Source organism: Gobio gobio (genome assembly GCF_949357685.1).
Source record: "Gobio gobio genome assembly, chromosome: 10".
Lineage (NCBI taxonomy): Eukaryota > Metazoa > Chordata > Actinopteri > Cypriniformes > Gobionidae > Gobio > Gobio gobio.
Genome location: NC_137116.1, coordinates 54,300,768 through 54,320,535, shown reverse-complemented (window position 1 = coordinate 54,320,535; position 19,768 = coordinate 54,300,768). Strand labels below are relative to the sequence as shown.

Below are 19,768 nucleotides of genomic sequence, written 5' to 3'. Positions count from 1 at the left end.
TTAATGAATGAACATTACTAGCACATACTGGCACATCATGTCTCATTTCCTTCTTAGTTATCATTTAGTTTCTAAATTTTCCTTGTAATGGTTTAATGGTCAAAAATTCAGCTCTTCAAACTGTAAAAATAATAAAACTGTGTGTCTCTTTATCTTAATGAAGCTCAAGCCTCCATCAGTAACCCGACATCAGGTAAGCAGCAGATTTATAGTGTTGTACTGATGCATAAATTTGGATATTAAAGTAAGATTACTTTTTTTCGTTTTTTGTAAATTAATGAACATTACTAGCACTGGTACATCATGTCTCATTTCCTTTTTAATAGTCATTTTGTTTCTAAATGTTCCTTGTAATGGTTTAATGGTCATAAATTTAGCTCTTCAAACTGTAAAATAATAAAACTGTGTGTCTCTTTATCTTAATGAAGCTCAAGCCTCCTCCAGTTACCCGACATCAGGTAAGCAGCAGATTTATAGTGTTGTATTGATGCATAAATTTGATTAATTATATAAATTATATTTATTTTTATACTATTCTCAACATTGTATTTTGACTTTTTTTTCTCGAAATATAATGATTAATCGCGCTTTATAATGACTTTACCCTTGAGATAGTTTTATTTATTTTGTATTATTGTCTGGCCCTAATCCTCATCCGTATTACTAACACCATACTGACACATCAATTATAGGTCTCATTTCCTTCTTATTAGTTATCATTTAGTTTCTAAATTTTCATTGTAATGGTTTAATGGTCATAAATTCAGCTCTTCAAACTGTAAAAATAAAATAATAAAACTGTGTCTCTTTATCTTAAGGCGAGACACTACAGGTGAATAGGGATTTTTTTTTAATTACAAGATATCACTTTGAAACTTCTCCAGTTTATTACTGGCATAAACATAAGAAAAAAATGTATTACACTTTTTGTGTAAATTAATGTTTTAATATGCAAATGAGGCCTTATATACTTAAATATACGCTCATTTGCATACTTTTCCAAAAACAAAATCTGGAAATTGGAAAGGACCATGTTTAAAATTCTTGGTTCTATTTGTTGACATGTTAGATGAGAGGGCTTTTACAGAGGGGATTCTGGATATCTTATTTTGTGCTTTAGTAAATTAGAGAATACTGACAATAGCCTTAAAAAATTAATTTTCGCCATGTTTTTTGGAGTTAAAGGACCCATAACTCAGGATAGGAATGATATATCAACAAATCCCTCTGTAAAAGCCTTCAGAATATAGTTCAGTATAAGACTGCAAAAGTTGGTGCTTGTAGGTGCTACTGAAGTGGATATATCTGATTCTGAGTGTGAGAAAAAACTCATTTTGAGAAAACGGCATTTAAAGTTTTATACTGTATAACTGCATACATTTCTATAAAACCCCCAACCTACAAACAAAATATATATATTCAGTTCATTAATATCAGTAGTGTATAATATTTAAAACACGTGGAAATTGATAAATGAATAAATGATTAATAGCAATAGCTACTAGAGAACTACCTTAAGAGAACTACCTTAACAAACACCAGTCACAAAAACTGCAGACGAACTGTCCCTGTTTGTTGTATTGGTCCATCTATAACTATTTGAATCTAATTCTGACGGGGTTTCGTCGTCTAATCTGTTGTTGTTTACTTTCTTTTTACTAGCTCTTGCTACTTGGTCTTTTTCTGTGAGCGTTTATGAGCCGATTTCAGCGTTGTCTGCACTTTCTCTCAGGCGGAGACACAAGCAATCGGCAGCGCGTGAGAAATTCACATCGACCAATCAGATGGGGTTTTTGGCTGCAAACTTTCGCGGTTGGTTAGTTCTACAAAGGAAATGTCCATATTTGGATTAGCCAGCGCTGTCTGTGAGACTGAGAGCTTTATAATGATACCAGGCATGACATGTTTCTGTGAATGGAGACGGCACGAGAGCTCGCGCTAGAATAACGTTTGATGATTTCGGGTAGAAATCTAAAGGCGCACGGTGACAAAATATAATGAAATAACCACCTTAATGAGTAATGTTGACATTTTTTTTATTTTGACATGAAAGCTTACATGTTAAGGGAGCAAACTGGCCCAAAATCTCAAAATTGACCACTGCATGAAAAAACGATGTTTTCACCTGCCGTGTCTCGCCTTAATGAAGCTACATTATGTAACTTTTCTGTCCGCTAGAGGTCGCCTGTTCAAAACAAAGGTGTAGTTTGATGACGCCACGTTTGAGTGCAGAATCTTGGGACATGTGGTCTTCAGCTCACAGCCGGTGGGAAAGAATCGGGATAGGACTCGGGCAGAAATCATGTTCATGGATGTGATTATTAACATTAATGTAGTCTGAAGCAGAGCACTGAGTGTAGTGGAGCTGAGCAAGGCCGCAGGAGCGATTGAAGAGCGGGACTGTTATTATGGCATAGTCGCCGGCAGGACTTTTATTATGACACGGTCGCCGGCGCCACTTCCTCTTTTTCAGTCATGAGTATGAGGTAACGCAACTCTGTTTATCGTATTAGATATATCTGAGTGTGTTGAAAATTAAGTTATGACGTTCGCTCGGCCGCTGCTATGACACTTGTTCACACTGCAGTGAGAGTACAGCGTTTCTGCTAAATAAAACCGGAAACCGAGGGGAACGCAGATATGACGCAATCGACAGGCGACTCCCTCACACACATAGCTCACACGTCCCAGTTCCTTGGTTAAAATAGCAATTTCTCACGACTTACAAATAGTTGGAAACATTTGGGATATTCTAAGTACTCAACTGAACAAAATATATGACACTGGCCTAGTGGTTTTTGGATATTTTACTGCAAAAATCTTACATAGTTCACCTTTAATGAAGCTCAAGTCCCCTCCTGGAGAAGACTGTATTACCAGACGCCAAGTAAGCAGCAGATTTATAGTGTTGTATTCATGTATAATTTTGGGTATTAAAGAAAGTGTCTCAGTTGCAAATGTAATCCTGGGGGCGTATTACAGAAACTTTCTATCTTAGGTCTAACTTAAGATATGATAAGTTAATGTAGGATTTTTCACAATTTCGTATTACAGAAGCAAATTGACGCGTTTCCCCCATTACAGCAACTTTCTTCTTGCATGTTCTGTCATGTCCTGTCTTGTCATGTTTTGTTGTCCTTTGTAGTTTTTCATGTTGATTAGTCTTCCCAGGTGTTTCCCATTTACCACATCCCCTCCTTGTTTTCTTGTTAAGCTTGTCTGTCTGTGTGTATATATATGCCTGTGGTTCACTTGTCTTTTGTCGGTCGTTGTTAGCTGTTAACCTGTTTGTGTCTTAGTTCTTGAGTTCCCGGATGTCCCTGTTTTATTTATGGAATAGTTTCATTAAAGTTGTGTTTGCAAGTGGATTCTATCTCTCTGCTTCATCTCTCAGCATTCGTAACACCCTGCTGGTGGGACTGGTACAATGGACCATGTTATTGGGCCCCAAGTAAGTGTGCAGATAATCACATTCATATATTATTATATATTTGACATTCAGTTGTTCAAAACTATCTGTTTCTCTTTGTTTTATTGAAACTCAAGCTCAATTTCAAATTATTTATTTATTCATTTATCTTAAAGCTACACTGTGTGATATTTTCCCCCATCTAGCGGTGAAAAGGTATATAACCATCCAGTGAATATTAGTTTCTGTTCCTCTCAATTACGATTTCGTTTTAACTCCTACGGTGGCCGATTTAGTCCAAGATTAACATGGCTTCCAGTTCGACCTCATCCAAATTCGACACGGTGCCATCGAGTGTTAAAACGCGAAAGGCGAAGCCTGAATTTATGGGTATGTCCCTCTTTGGCTAATGTACTTTCAAGATGGAGGGGCAACATGGCGACCCGCATTCGAACCCCTCACCCGTATGTATTTTCAATGGCATATTATAAATTTACGAGAATACTTTATTACTTGAAAGAAGTAAATATACATTAATGAACACGTATATTTTTGAAAGAACTAAGTGTTTTTAGCTAAGAATAAACTAAAAAAGTTACACAGTGTAGCTTTAATGAATGAACATTGCTAGCACATACTGGCACATCATGTCTCATTTCCTTCTTAGTTATCATTTAGTTTCTAAATGTTCCTTGTAATGGTTTAATGGTCATAAATTCAGCTCTTCAAACTGTAAAAATAATGAAACTGTGTCTCTTTATCTTAATGAAGCTCAAGCCCCCTCCAGTTACCCGACGTCAGGTAAGCAGTAGATTTATAGTGTTGTATTGATGCATAAATTTGATTATTATATAAATTATATTTATATTTATACTATTCTCAACATTGTATTTTGACTTTTTTTCTCGAAATATAATGATTAATGGCGCTTTATAATGACTTTACCCTTGAGATAGTTTTATTTATTTTTTTATTATTGTCTGGCCCTAATCCTCATCCGTATTACTAACACCATACTGACACATCAATTATGTTTCGTTTCCTTCTTATTAGTTATCATTTAGTTTCTAAATTTTCATTGTAATGGTTTAATGATCATAAATTCAGCTCTTCAAACTGTAAAAATAAAATAATAAAACTGTGTCTCTTTATCTTAATGAAGCTCAAGCCCCTTCCAGGAGGAGACCGTATTACCAGATGACAAGTAAGCAGCAGATTTATAGTGTTGTATTCATGCATAATTTTGGGTATTAAAGAAAGTGTGTCTTAGGGCCCTATCTTGCACCCAGCGCAATTGACTTTGTACACCGACGCATGTGTCATTCCTATTTTGCACCCGCGCAAAGCTCGCTTTTCCCTCCACAGAAGGACGTCGCTAAACTAGTGAATGAACTTGCGCTCCCTGGGCGGTTCAGCGCAAAAAAGGAGGCGTGTTCCGGCGCAAACAATCCCTGGTGCTATTTTGCTGTTCCATTAAACAATTGCGCCACTGACCAGAAAAAACCTAGTCTAAAGTCAGTGGCGCGTTGCGCGTTGTTCATTATGCTATTTTAAGGGCGCATGCTTGACCATAATGTATAGCGTGCACAACGCGCATACACTTTGCTCATGTAATCTACACAGATGCAACAGTTATTTTTGCAAATCATAAATTGTTACACTAAAAAAATATTAACACATGAGATGACGGAAATCATTGTGGTGTGCCACGAAGATGTGAAAAAATAGGCATAAATCTAGCTTACAAATGATTCAGGCTAATTGTAATAATTAAGGATAAGACCTGTTTGCCCAATAGTGGCAAGACATATATGTATATAAGGACATCTGACAAATTGGTTTGTCCGTCAAGAACCAGGAAAAAAAATCGACTGAAAAACTGAAAGACTGAAAAAAAAAAAAGACTGTGAAATCACCTTTACCATAATGTACAACATTACAACTTCACTTCTCTGTCTTTCACTGCTCTTACAAGCACATCAGTCTCCTCGGCTGTGAACCGCTCCTGGCGTGCGCCTGGTAAATACGCCATAATAATAGCAATCCATAATGGAACTTGCGCACCTGCTTTTAAAGGGAATGTTGGATGACGCTCGGATTGGTTTATTCACGTTACGCCCAAACCACACCTATGAATAATGAAGCTACTTCAGACCAACCCATTTTAGATTTGCGCCGGGCGCAAGAGCCATTTATCCCGCCGGGAAAATAGCAACAGCGCCGAGACCCGTCCACAAAGTTACTTGCGCTTCGCGCTTTGACACTTGCGTTTCAGATCGTTAGAATAGGGCCCTTTGTTGCAAATGTAATCCTGGTTCCCTGAAAAGGGGAACGTCATCAGCGACCGTGAGTATAAGAGAGCCTGTCATTATCAATAGAGGCTCTAGCTCTACCCCTAGACACCCCAGAGGAGCTAAAAAAAACTTTATTACCTCAGTATAAAAGTGTCACGCCCTGTCTTACTATAGTCAGAATCTCAAGAGACCAGCACTCCTAAAGGTGCTTGCCAATGAGAAGGGATGCAAAAAGGCAAAACGCCACTTCTCAGCATGAAGAACCCTCACACTCACCCCTAAAGACACGCTTACCAAGGGGATTGACTACCACTCCTCTTGTGCTCTTCGTTTATGGGTTGCATTGGTTGTCTTCTGAGTCATAAGAGACCTAAAAATTAAACTTCCTCCACCCCAGTAAAACCAATTTATTTTATTTTTCTTCAATAATATTTCTTCTATTTTCTTTTGTATTTTGAGATGATTTGATGGTACTTCATAAAATGTATGCAATAATTATGGTATATTTTTGCCATTAAAAATAATACAAAAATGTTTATTTATTTATTTTTAAACAGTATTTCAGGTTAAAATAGAGTCTAGGCCTTTAAAATACATTTTTTTGAAGGCAGATTAGCGCCCTCTTCTGGAATTATTTAAGAAATCATGCAATCATGGGTGTAACCACTAGAGGTCTCTATGGAGAGGCTTGTGAACCTATGAGGCTTCATAGGTTCAGTGGTTCATAGGTGTGTGTTTAAGTGTGCGTGTTTGTGTGAGAGGATGTGTCAATATCACACTCTTGATGTTTTAGAGTGTCACCCCTTTACAGTGACACTCTACTGATGTGTACTTTTTTCAGCATTGTGGCCGATTTGTAGATTGTACACACAAATATTCAGTGAATTTTTGTATTTTTGCCGATTTCCTATGCTCGGGCATTTGTGGCCGAAGACAATGACCGCTAGTATTTTTTTTACGACCACTTAGCATTCTCGAATCATGGCCTCAATTTTTTTTGTGCGTTTACATACCTAATGCCATAAAAGTCACCAAGTTTCATATCATTCTGATGAAGCTGTGATTTTTTTTTTAAATTTCAAAACAGAAAATTTTTCAGACAGAAATTACCGAAGAGCACCAGAGGGTTGTTTAATGTAGCTGTCTAGAGCAGTGGTTCCCAACCTGTGGGCCGCGGCATCCTCCGGGTGGGCCGCGAGATAATATATTAAAATTAATTTTAAGTTAATATAATTCATGAATTGTATTATTGATACGTTAAATAATAAAAGATAAATTATATAAATTACAACAAAGAACCACCTCTCTCGAATGTATTCTGTGATTGTTTTGGATTCGGAGCAGCCCAAGGCGTTCCTAATCGCGCTGTGTGAAATACTGACTGAACAGCGGCTCAAACACCCACCGCTTCATGAACACAGGATACGCAAACTACACATTTCAGGTGGATAAAGCAAACCAGTGTCGCTAAAAAGTTTTGATGGATGATGGTTGTAATGAAGGTAAAGACGATTGCAGTGACAAACATTAGGCACGCGCGTGTCCGTTATAATTGATGCGCAAACCGTGTATGTGCGCTCTCGGATCACTGTTATCAAGTTTTGTTTCGCAGCGTGCGTACACACACACACACACACACACCCGCCTTGAACTTGGAAACAGCGTCTATTGCGCGGATTGTTGTGCTTTTCATTTAATCAAACACGTTCTGCAATTTAGCCAAAGTGGAGTGTGCATTTGACAACAATCACAGATTGTGCTGAATCTGACGTTAAATGCATGTTTGAGGAGAAATGACAGCGCGCGCTGTGAAGGGAAGGAAGTTGTGCTTGACGATGCGCGAGCATAGTTTGTAATAGTTTTACCTCATATCTTCTTTTTTTAATCCTTGGAAGCGAAAATAAAATAAGATTAATATCAAAGCCCTGTGATATTGTGAAAGTGTAAGCAGACTACATTTTTGTTTAGTTCTCTGGCCATCGTCAATCTCTCTCTCTCCTTTACAGTGTGTAAGTGAATGTCGTGATATTACTGATCATGTGAAGATTTTGCAGTGGCGCTGCACCGCTGTGAATACATTGTAGGGGAAACACTGTGCTGAGAATGCGATGTGTTCCCCTCTGTCCCAAACACGCATGCATATATAACATGTTGTATATAAGTCGTTCACATGATAAATGTTACATTAAAGGTAAGATATGCTTCTAGTTTTAATTTGAAGTTTATTTGTTTATAGTATTAATAGTTAGTTTATTTGCCTTTGAAGTTTGGGCAAATACTACGCAAATACATGGATTCATTTTACAATCCTGTAGACCTTTATTTAGACCCTTAGAACCCTTCCCATTGATTTGGTGAAGAACATGGTGTTCTGTCAGCGTTTGCACAGTCATGCGGTCGGCTATAAGCCACTGCTGTAGACCCATATGCAGTATTAAGGCTAATGATTAATCGATTGATCGTTAATTTAAACGACGATCGATCATGGAAATTTGTGTAAATTGACATCCCTAGTCAGTACTGTTTTTTATTTCTTGTTATAAAGTTCAGCAGTGGTTTACTTAAGTTTTTTTTTAATCCAGTATCCATTTTAAAAACTATCGGTCGATTAATCGGTTATCGGCAAGTTCGGTCCAACCTAGTTACCGGTATCAGTAAAATCCACTATCGGTCGACCTCTAGCATAGGACACCACTTAAAAACCATTTAAAAAAATCTGGTGAGTGTCCAGATCTGCACTCAACCCTACATGAGGACCCAAGCAAGTTTTGCAACCATTGTTGCTATTAATGTACAAACTGGATTTTAAAACTTTTTTGGTCTACTTTGTTTTTACAATGATATTTTCTTTTGTATTCTTTCAAATAACAGCATCATATTGGCGCATCCAAGGTATGTTTCATTTCCTTAAAACATAAATAAATAAATATGCAGTATAACATTTTTATTTTAAACCGTTCATCTCGACTTAGTTTAGAGCACAGTTTGGAATTAATGAGCATGTCAATGTGATTTCAGACGCCCCAGTGCCCAGCATCACAGTGTTCAGGCCGATGCAGGACAGAGAGCATGTGATCGTGATGTGTTCATTTGGCAGGAGGTTCATTGAGAGCTCTTTCCAGCTGTCAGTGGAGGGTGATCACAGCTACACACTGAAGATCCCACTGTTTTATTCAGATGAAAAGCGTTTGTTTGATGTGAAAGTGAGCACACCTGTTTCCTTCACCTGTGTGCACGAGATTAATTCTGCGGTGAACCGTCACAGTGAGACCTACGCCTACAGCCCATCTGGTAAAACATACGGTAAATACACTACAAATTACATTTTCCAAAGTATTATAATCCTAATGCTCTGTTTTGCTGGAATGTTGGATTTTGACACCTCAACACACGTCAATGCAGGGCTTCACATTAACGCTTGTCAGCTTTTGCGGGACAAGTGGATTTTTTTGAAGGGGCAAGTGAAAGAGAATTTTACTTGTCCAACCGGACAAGTAGCCTGATAAAACATCATTAACAAAAAATAACTAGGGAATCACCAAAATGCAAGAATGATTCTGCATTCATTAGTGTAAGTGGCGATCGATAGTGGATAATAATATTTAATGTATAATGAACTGACGGTAACTATAACGTTCGCGCTGTTGACGCTCGCGCAGCCTCTCGAGGAGAAATCTAAACAAATGTGCACCGCTCACACAGAGAAACTCAGTTAATATACTGTGGTAAAAATTTAGAAATGAGGAGTTTATTTATATTTATAATACAGTTGCAAAATCACATTACCAAGAGTGCTGTTTTCCTGAATAACATCACAACTGAAAATGACACTGATTTCATATGACCGTTCCATAAACAATTATTGACATCAAGTCACTTACATTTTAGATGCAATATTGAGTGTTTTTGTTCCGTTTCAGCAGCGAAAATAGTTCCAAACAAAGATCACAGCAGGACCATAACGCATCTCACAGCAACAGCGTGTTACTGAATGATTCAGCGTTTTGAATGAATCGAATCAATGACTCGCTCATTAAAACGGTCACCTGCCGCGTTTCAATTTTAGTTTCATGCTTAAACATTCTTTCCAACTTTTCTTATTTGTATATTCAAAAAATATTTCAATATTTAAAACAATCTCATAACATTATTTAATGCAGTTGTGATTTTTTTTCAGTGTAAATTATTTAATTTGATTGGTAACAGCCAGTGTCGTCTTCTAATTTAATTTATTGATCAAATTTAAGAATATAAAAGGAAAGCTGAAGCATAGCCTATATTTAATAAGATAAGGGGAAAATGCCCTTTTATAAAAGGTAAACATTTCACAAATATGCAGATTTAAATACAATATGTCAAAGCTGATTGAACACTGGTGAGAATATTGCTTCAGAATCAATTTTATTTACAACAAGCATATTTTTTACTCGGACAAGTGAATGACAGATTTACTTGTCCGAAGGACAACCACGTGAACAAGCTTAATGTCGAGCCCTGGTCAATGTAATCTAAACACTTTAAAATTTAAGATTTGTCCCCCTGTAATGTTTAATGAGGTTTCCTTCCAATGTATTAATGGCAGTAATACACCAGCGTACTAGCACAAGTTCATTATTTCATGTTCAGTAATTGTAAAAATTCTTTCTCTTTGTTTTATTGAAGCACAACCCATCGACATGAGAAATTTGAAATGAAGGTACCTTACTAGCAACATGTGGGAGCATCAAAGATATACAATTTCCTATTTACTAGTTAAAATTTTGATAAGTATGGCCATTATACAGCCTTTCAAAATTGTAAAAAGTAAAAATATACAGCTATGCGTCTCCTTACATCTTATAGAAGATCAAACCAACATGAGCACACCGTATTACATTGTAAGGCCTTTATTAACCCCCGGAGCGGTGTGGAGCAGTTAAATGATGGATAGATGCACTTTTATGGACTTCAAAAACGGCCTATCAAGTCAATACTATTATGAAGCTTTGAAGAGCCAGGACATTTTTAATATAACTGTATTCGCCTGAAACCTAGGATGACATGAGGGTGAGTAAATCATGGGCTAATTTTCATTTTTGGGTGAACTATCCCTTTCATTGAAAACAATCGCTCTGCTCTGTGCCGGTGGACACGGACCGTAAGAGATTTAAAAGTGAGGTGGAAAAAGAGGGAAAAACTTCAACCTCACTCTGACGTGTTGTCACACAATGATTAACCGGTGGGAAAATTTCCTCACAGTCACATCCCTAGTCCGCAGCAGGTTTATTAGGCTGCTGTCACTTTAAGACCGAATGCAAAGACCTAAAACACTGACAAGCATTCAATTGCCGCCTTCATAGCTAAATATAATGTTAAACTTTTTAGTATAGAGCAAGTCCAGCATGACGATAGTAAAGCTACATGATTTCTCAAATCCTGTGAGTGTAAATGTAAAAAAAAAAATCTTTTTCCAAAGTTTTCCACATGTGATCACATGGGAACTGTTCCAAAACCATGTTACAAAATGTGTTTCACATATGAAATTCATATGTTTTGTTTCCATGCTTTTTTGCTTTCAGATTTTCATGCAGTCTTGGATCAGCATGAGACTGGAGTATCTTCATTCTACATTGGCTTTTTCTCCTTCATTGTTGTTGGTCTCTTCGCCATGACTGCAGCAGTGATCATGGCCACCCTTAAGACTATGAGCAATGCTAAATGTGCGCATTTCACCTAAACAACAACATACACATAAAACTACTGTATACATCAGGGGTGGGGAACGTTGATCATGGAGGGCCACTCTCTTGCAGAGTTCAGCTCCATCCCTAATCAAACACACCTGAAGCTAATCAAGGTCTTCAGGATTACTAAAGTTACAGGCAGGCGAGTGTTGTTTTCAGGGTTGGAGCTAAGCTCTGTAAGAGTGGCCCTCCAGGATCAACGTTCCCCACCCCTGGTATACATCATTCATGTTGTAGCCAGGGTCCGAAATTAACTTTTTGGCTCACCTGCGACGGGGACTGGTAGATGAAAAACTCCACCAGCCAAGCATATTTTTTTACCGGCCAGAATAATAAACAGCCTTTTTTGTCACATATACATTCATTTCAGTACATTTAATTTAGATAATAAGGTATTATGTTGAATACAAACATAAAAAATTGTCCAGAGCAAAATTTGAAATGTATAATAAAAAAAATCTATATATTGATCAAAATGTAATCAACTTTATTTGTAAAGCACTTATAGAAACTGTAGTTGACCAAAAGTTCTGTAAACAGAGTGCAAAAATGTCAAACAAGTAGGCACACAATGAATAAGAGTACATAGAAGTAAAAACAGAGCAACAAATGGTAAGTCATAGATGTGAACATGAAACTAGTGCTCATAACAGTACATTTGAAGTGACTGCAGCTGCAGACGCGACAGAGTATTAACACTGGAAGCGTTTGTACAGCGTCACAGCAGCGGCTCCAACGCTACATATAATGCTCACTTATATCATGAGCATTTCTTTATAAAGAGAACTAGCCTATATTTGTTTTTAGAAGTTGGTCATTTATAAACTTGATAGTCTTGAAACTTTGTTAACATGGAGGCGTAGGCTACTACAACATTCACATGTAAATGGTAAACGACAAACACAACCAAGAAAACAGCTCCGATCATGTGGTTTCATTCATATTTCGATACGTTTACAAGACTGCAAACTCCGCAGACAAAAATAAAACGCACACTGTTTGATTTGGGTAGTGCTAGAGCCTAGACCTGTCTGTGTAGCCTACATAATAAATCAAACTAATGTTTATATATCATATTTGCTGGCTAGCTTACTTAAGTTATATATATATATATATATACACACACACACACACACACTATACGTTCACACAAACTGAATAATTAAAACAGTTTAAAAGCGGTAAATTTTCTACAAATATATTTTATTCTTCATTTTCTTTTCTGACATACTCCAGTTCTTGTTAAAACACACTACACGTGCTTCTTGTGTGCATTTTGAGCACTTATTGTGTGAAATCATATTTATTTTGTCCATCAAAAGTGTGCTTTCACTTTAATTGAGCGTCAGCAGAGCAGCAAAAATAGGCTCTGCGCCGAAACCCCCGCTTCACTGCTGCTCACGCGAAGCTTCTGCTTGACGCTCATGCGCTGCTCCTGCTCCCGGTGTGAATGCACTCATTGATTAACATGGGCGCTGAAAAAAATACGCGCCGCTCACGCACCGCTCACGCTTGCGGTGTGAAACGGCCGTTATATTGCATTACTATTTTGGTATGAAAATCACCCGCCAGTGTGGCGGACAGCCTTTTGAATTTAGTCGCCAAGCGGAAAATCTACCCGCATTTGGCGCTTGGCGGGTGTTAATTTCGGACCCTGGTTGTAGCATTTGTTTTTAAATAAAAGACTACTACACTTTTCGTTCCATTGACTTTCATATGCATGCGAATACGTCAGACAGCAAATGCAAGCTCATGCGAAAAGTTTTGTTCAGGTTTGGTGAACTCTGACCTGCGCATTTGCATCACATGAAGAAATTAAAGCAATGATATTTTTGCAGTAGAGTCGAGTAGATTGCATATTTTTACATTTTAAAATGTATTATTTCAATTAATGCATTTGTTTCAACAGGTTCAGTGATTACTGGGGAAGTGAATGACTATGATGATGTATAAGAAGACTTAAGAAGACATAAGAGTTTCTGAAGGGGAAAGAATGGACAACGTCTCAGGTTACTGGTGTAATCTATGTTCTCTGAATAGGTTCACTCGACGCTGCGTAGCTATGAATCAATGGGAACGCCCTCTGGGTGTGTCGATTGTCTGAAGCCCTTATAGAATCACGACAATTCATTGGCTGATGGCGCGGGCACCGCCCTGACACTCTTACGTTGTCATATTATACTGGCGCGCGCACCATCCGCTCCTCAAATTTCTCTGCCGAAAAAGGATGCCTGTCGGCAGTGCGTCGGAGCTTGGCAGCGAACGCAGCGTCTCGTTCCCTATTCAGAGAACATAGATTACACCAGTAACCTGAGACGTTCTCTTTCATAGGTTCACTCGACGCTGCATAGCTATAACGCAATGGGAATGATATACCACACACGCCAAGCTATGCGCTGCCATATCTGGCTCAAAGAATACCAGATAACACACATAGCGGGATCAAGCAGATAGAACATGCGAACCAAACTATAGAATCTGACAAAAGTGTGCGGGGAGGACCAACCTGCCGCTACACAAATGTCCTCCAGAAGAGCCCCTCTAAAAAGCACTTGAGAGGAAGCGCAACGGGGAAAAACGGATGACTCCATCTCAAAAACCGCGAGCCTAGAGCGAAGGATTTTGAGAAGGAGATTATCGCAGAATTTGCACTTAGAAGAGCCCTGAACCGCCTCGTGTGCGTGTGAAAACCGGGTCATCATTCGCAATAAAGCGAGTGCACGGCGGCAGGCAGCGATGAAACGCCATGACACTTGACCACAAGGGGAACAAAGTTCCACTATCCGTAGTCGCTGAAGTGCTGGTGATGAAAGTTGTACGAATTCCACTATATTTGGGCCAGAAAAACCGAAACCGAAGGGCTAGAAATTAGAGATGCACCGATTGATCGGCCAGGGATCGGAATTGGCCGATTTTCTGCATGATCAGCCTGAACGGTGATCGGCCAATCAGTCTCACGTGTCTCCGATTTTGAGCTGATGCGTCTACATGCGTCTGTGAGCACGAGCGCGGCCGAGACGTTGACGTCAGAGCCACACTCACGCTCACAGCAGTCTTAATTTCGTTGACGAATAATTTTCGTCATAATTTTCGTCAACAACCTTTTTTCCCTGACGAAAACGAGACGATAACTAAATAAAAAATAGTGTTAGATGACTAAAACTATAACGAAAATCAACTCTCATTTTCGTTAACAAATAAAAACGAGACGAAAATGTTAGGGAGGGACGATTAGGGAAGAGATCCAGTCAGAACTGATGTCCGCGCACATTTGATTTGGACGTGCTGATCTAACCGCTGGAGAACACGGCGCTGTTGCACGTTCTACAGGCTCACGCAAGCATCCCCAATCCAGCGCTCCAGAGCGGCTCACAATCAATGAATAACACACATTTATGCCAGGCAATTGTTTATGAACTAATGCTGATGAATAAGGACAATGTTTACTTTACGATGTTTATATAGTAATGTGTTTTAGACGGTTGTAGCATATTTTATCGCCCTCATCTGACCTTGAATGAGCTCCTACAACTACAATAGAGGCTCAGGCATTTCAAAATAAGAGTCCCGGTGTATTTCCAGCTGGTTTATAATTAAAAGTCACGCATTATATATTCGTTTTTGCTTACACAATAAACTGTATTTAGTTTCATTCCCATTTAATTCATAGTCAGGAGGAAAGACCAGTATTTAACACATATTCAATAAAGTATCAGGGTTATAATAGTTCACTAAAACCATAAAAAAAAACTTTGTTACTTAAAATTAAATAAATGTTAACTGAAATTAAAAAAAATAAATAAAAAAAGTTATTTGAATCTTTAGCTTAACATGATATAGGCTACTAACTAAAACAGAAATACAAAAATTTTCTGTTTTAGATACAAACTATATAGATGTTTTTAAAAACAAACAAAAAAGTGAATTGAGCTCTCTTTTGTGAATTTTTAATGTTAAAAACAAAATTATGTCAAAATGTCAGTTCAAGTGACAGTCGGTTATGTAATACTGTAATAAATGCTTAATGTATTACAATTTAACTAAACTCATTAGATTTTAGGAGACTAACTCTACTGTAGATTTAGTCGACTAAAAGCTTATGATATTTAGTCGACTAAAACTAGACTAAAACTAAAAACAATTCAGGTGACTAAAATATGACTAAAACTAAATGGCATTTTAGTCAAAAGACTATGACTAAAACTAAATCAAAATATGCTGTCAAAATTAACACTGGCTCACAGCCACATGCAAACACAAGAAGACACTAATTATGCCATTTGTAAAACTTGTAAGGTTAAAATAAACCGCGGGGGAACCACCAGGAAAGCGCACAACACGACAAACCTAATTAGACACTTAAACTCCATCACCTCGCGGAACATGCCCAGTTTGAAGAAGGTAACGTTAGTAAAGGTAAAACGGCTAAAGCTGGCCAGAGCTCAGAGCCAGCCACAGGTCAGCAGCCTCTCCTATCTTTCCTTGTTATAAGCAGCGAAAAGACCAAAGCAATTACAAAGAAATTATGGACTTCATGGCGCTGGATGACCAGCTGAACGCATAAACCGTCACTTCATGAGAATTTACCGTTTCATTTGAGAGAAGTCATATCATGAACAAAGACACTCAAGGGCAACGACAACCCGTCAAAATAAAAGTTTAATAATTTTAAACTTTTAATAAAATTTAATTTAATTTAATAAAAAAATAATTTACAGAATATATTAGGCTACTGTTGTAATAATCTACTACTAATAATCATTATGCTTAAATGGTTGATTATTTTTTATTGATTATTTGACTATGGTTTACTTTTAAACAGCATACAGACTTTAAATGTTTATGTATTATGTACTTATAATGATTATTATCATAAATAATAAACTTAATACATTTAATAAAAACATATAAATATATGCCATCGAGAGAGAGAGAGAGAGAGAGAGAGAGAGAGAGAGAGAGAGAGAGAGAGAGAGAGAGAGAGAGAGAGAGAGAGAGAGAGAGAGAGCGAGAGAGCGAGAGAGCGAGAGCGAGAGCGAGAGCGAGAGCGAGAGCGAGAGAGAGAGAGAGAGAGAGAGAGAGAGAGAGAGAGAGAGAGAGAGAGAGAGCGAGAGCGAGAGCGAGAGCGAGAGCGAGAGCGAGAGCGAGAGCGAGAGCGAGAGCGAGAGCGAGAGCGAGAGCGAGAGCGAGAGCGAGAGCGAGAGCGAGAGCGAGAGCGAGAGCGAGAGCGCTGAGGAGCGGATGGTGCGCGCTCCAGTATAATATGACGACGTAAGAGCATCGGGACGGTGCCCGCGCCATCAGCCAATGAATTGCAGTGATTCTATAAGGGGTTCAGACAATCGACACACCCAGAGGGCGTTCCCATTGCATCATAGCTACGCAGCGTTGAGTGAACCTATGAAAGAGAACTAATCAATTAATCAATTCAGATTGATTAAATAATTTCCTGCTTGCTGAACTGTTACTGTTTTATAAGCTACATCTGTATAGTGAGATGGAAATGTTTTATTAATTATAACTAACTAACCAAATTTGCTTTTACCTAGTAATAGAGAATTATATATACTGCATAAAGAACCAATCATATTAGAGAAAAATGTAATGTAATTGAATTATGTAACCTTTGCCATGGACTTACTCTATCAACTGTTGTACTCTTTTTGTCTGGGGATTCTCTCTCCCAGCCGTGATTAAAGCATATTCAAAGGCACTGTCTGGAGTCTGTCTGCTTACTGCTGGCCAGACACTAGAGATCTTACTTCCATTGCCAAGTGATAGTGCTTCTGTCAGGACCACTATCGTCAAAGATGATTGATTGACTATTAGCATACAGTTTGGATTGGCAGTAATGGTTCCATGCAGCCTATCATGGATAAGAGCAGCAATAACCTCCCTTAGGGTAAACAGAACAGAACCAACACAATGTATTGCAGATATCATTAATGTCAATATTAAATGTACAAAATATGTCATGTGCCATTCGCCTCTGTTCCTCACATGGAAGTCCGTAAAAATAAATGCACACCACCTCAGTGATAAAACCTAATGCATTCGGATTGTGATTTATTCACAGTGGAGGGGAGAGTTTTGTGTTCAGGAACACGCTGCTCACGTGGTCCATAACATGATTGTAGGGCTGGGCGATATGGCGTAAAAAAAAAAATTAAAATCGATTTAAATCGATTTTTCCCCCTCCTACTTAAAAAATCTCCAGATAACAAAGAAATTGAAACAAGTTTTAACTTTATATAGAGATGCACCGAAATTAAAATTCTTGGCCGAAACCGCGAAAACCGAAAAAGAGGAAACCAAGGCCGAAAACCGAAAAACCGAAACACCGAAAGAAATTATGCCAATTATTAGTACCATTGCATTTATGGCTATGACTGTGTACTAACTTTACTAAAATCAAGGCATTGTAATTGCATACATTAATATTAAAGTTTCAAAGAATAAATCAATTACAAATTATGCCAATATTTATTTAGTACATTGCAACAATGCACAGCATAAAATAAAATTCAAACTAAAATGTTTAACTTGACCCCACTCATGTGTACATTAAATAATAATGTACAGGCCTACAGAAAGGTTTTAAAATTAAATGTTCTCTCATAAAAACAAAGTGCATTTAGGTCTAGTGCATTTAAATTTTTTCTCTGTAGGACTACTATAGCAGTTATATTGAGGTCTTTCCACCGTTGAAACACTGACTGAGCGATTACACCACATATGATACGTGACAGTAAGTTGTATCCTCAACACACCTTCAGATGTTCATTCATGTTTATTCTTTAGGAAGAGATGATCGATCGCGCTCACAGATGATCGCGTTCATGCGCGCACCACCGCTTGAACTGTGATGTGATCAGTGATGCCACATTAAAGTACGTCAAAACGCAGGGCTCCAGACTAACTTTTTTCATTAGGAGCACAGTGACCCCCAACTGAAAATTTTAGGGGCACAACCAGAAAGTTTAGGGGCGCACACCGTAAATCAACATGCTAACCAAAACGGTATTACTACTCTTACCGATACTGCTTATCGATCCGGTACTTTAACAGTATTCTTATCGGTTCTTTTTATTATACTGGGGGGTTTTTTTATGAAGAAAAAAAAACATAATTAAGAACATAATTAACATCGCTTTATAATCTGAAAAGTAAAATATCTAGGCCTATAGCAAAAGAAACAGCAATGTTTGAACAAAAATATAAAACATCTATTTGTAAATGGACCAGTGTGCAGGCATTCGGAAGGTCTGCTAACATTAATATTACTTAGAAAGAACAAACCTACAAAGAAATCTAATAAAGTAATAAAATGTAAAATAACGCTGCATATAGTTTTCACTGTATAAATTGATAGATTAATGCTTATAAAAGCTAAAGTTATTCATTCAAGAGACTCTTTGCCTTTTGTTCGTTTCGAATTAATGCAGGTGTCACAATTCACCAGTGTGAGTGCCCATGAGAACCACCTGAGGGCACTCCACCCCAGATTGTCACTCCATCAAGAACTACATTACCCATAATCCTTTGCCCGGACTCATCATCACTCATTGTTTGCACCTGTGTCACATCACCTCATTACCCCATTACCCCAGCCAATATAAACCATGTTCACTCTATCATTAACTGCGAAGTCTTGTTTAGTGTCTCTATACTGCATTTCTGAGCATTCTCCCTGGTTTCATGTCTCTTGGTTTTGGATTTCTTGCCTGTTCCGTGGATTACTAGTGATGGGCAGACCGAGGCTTCGTGAAGCACTGAAGCAGTTGAAGCAAATGTGTCATATTGTTTCGAAGCTTCGAATCAATCTGACACCCGTCTCTACGGCGCCATCTAGTGGTCATTTCCATGTGTTGATCTGAAATACCTTGACAATGATCCATGTAAAAAAAATTGTTTTTAACATCTGTCTGACAACTACATGATCTTGGTTTTGTAACCTGTAGCCTCGTCATTGTAAAGAACTATATATATTTTGTTTGTTATACAAAATGAACATTAATAAAATAAATAAAGCCACAATGTGTCACAAAACATTTTTATTCAAAAATATGAATTGCTCTGCTGTTGAAGGACTCAGCTGACTTCTTTTTTTACATATAATTTCTCCAGCCTTTGAAAAAATCCTCTCACAAGGGACACTTGTTGCTGGCATGCACAAATATTTTTGGATGATGTAAATACATGGATGATGTATTGTTGCAGAAGGCTAGCTGCCTATCACAATACACACATCTCACTTTATTTGGTGCTTCCAAATGGAAATGCTCCCACACCACAGATGTACGGCATCTCTTGCGTGCAGCCTCCATTTTTATATATTCTAT

At 37.9% G+C, this 19,768-nt stretch overlaps 1 protein-coding gene across 3 annotated transcripts in view; it reads left to right on the top strand.

The window, feature by feature from the left end:
* Positions 1-17,138, top strand: part of LOC307133178 (uncharacterized protein) — a 42,193-nt gene extending 25,055 nt beyond the window's left edge. Inside the window, exons 5-14 of one of the 3 annotated variants that reach the window (XR_013817377.1) lie at positions 164-193; positions 429-458; positions 3,395-3,451; positions 4,181-4,210; positions 4,572-4,613; positions 8,575-8,595; positions 8,722-9,006; positions 11,262-11,402; positions 13,336-13,482; positions 16,782-17,138. Coding sequence is in view for 1 of the 3 variants with exons in the window: in XM_079828028.1 (XP_079684154.1) it covers positions 164-193; positions 429-458; positions 3,395-3,451; positions 4,181-4,210; positions 4,572-4,613; positions 8,575-8,595; positions 8,722-9,006; positions 11,262-11,402; positions 13,336-13,379 (680 nt within the window). In the remaining 2 variants the exon portion in view is untranslated. Of the gene's footprint in view, positions 1-163; positions 194-428; positions 459-3,394; positions 3,452-4,180; positions 4,211-4,571; positions 4,614-8,574; positions 8,596-8,721; positions 9,007-11,261; positions 11,403-13,335; positions 15,331-16,781 lie in introns of those variants that run through there. The other 2 variants (XR_013817378.1, XM_079828028.1) reach the window with 2 other exon arrangements.
* The last annotated feature ends 2,630 nt before the right edge of the window (positions 17,139-19,768 follow it).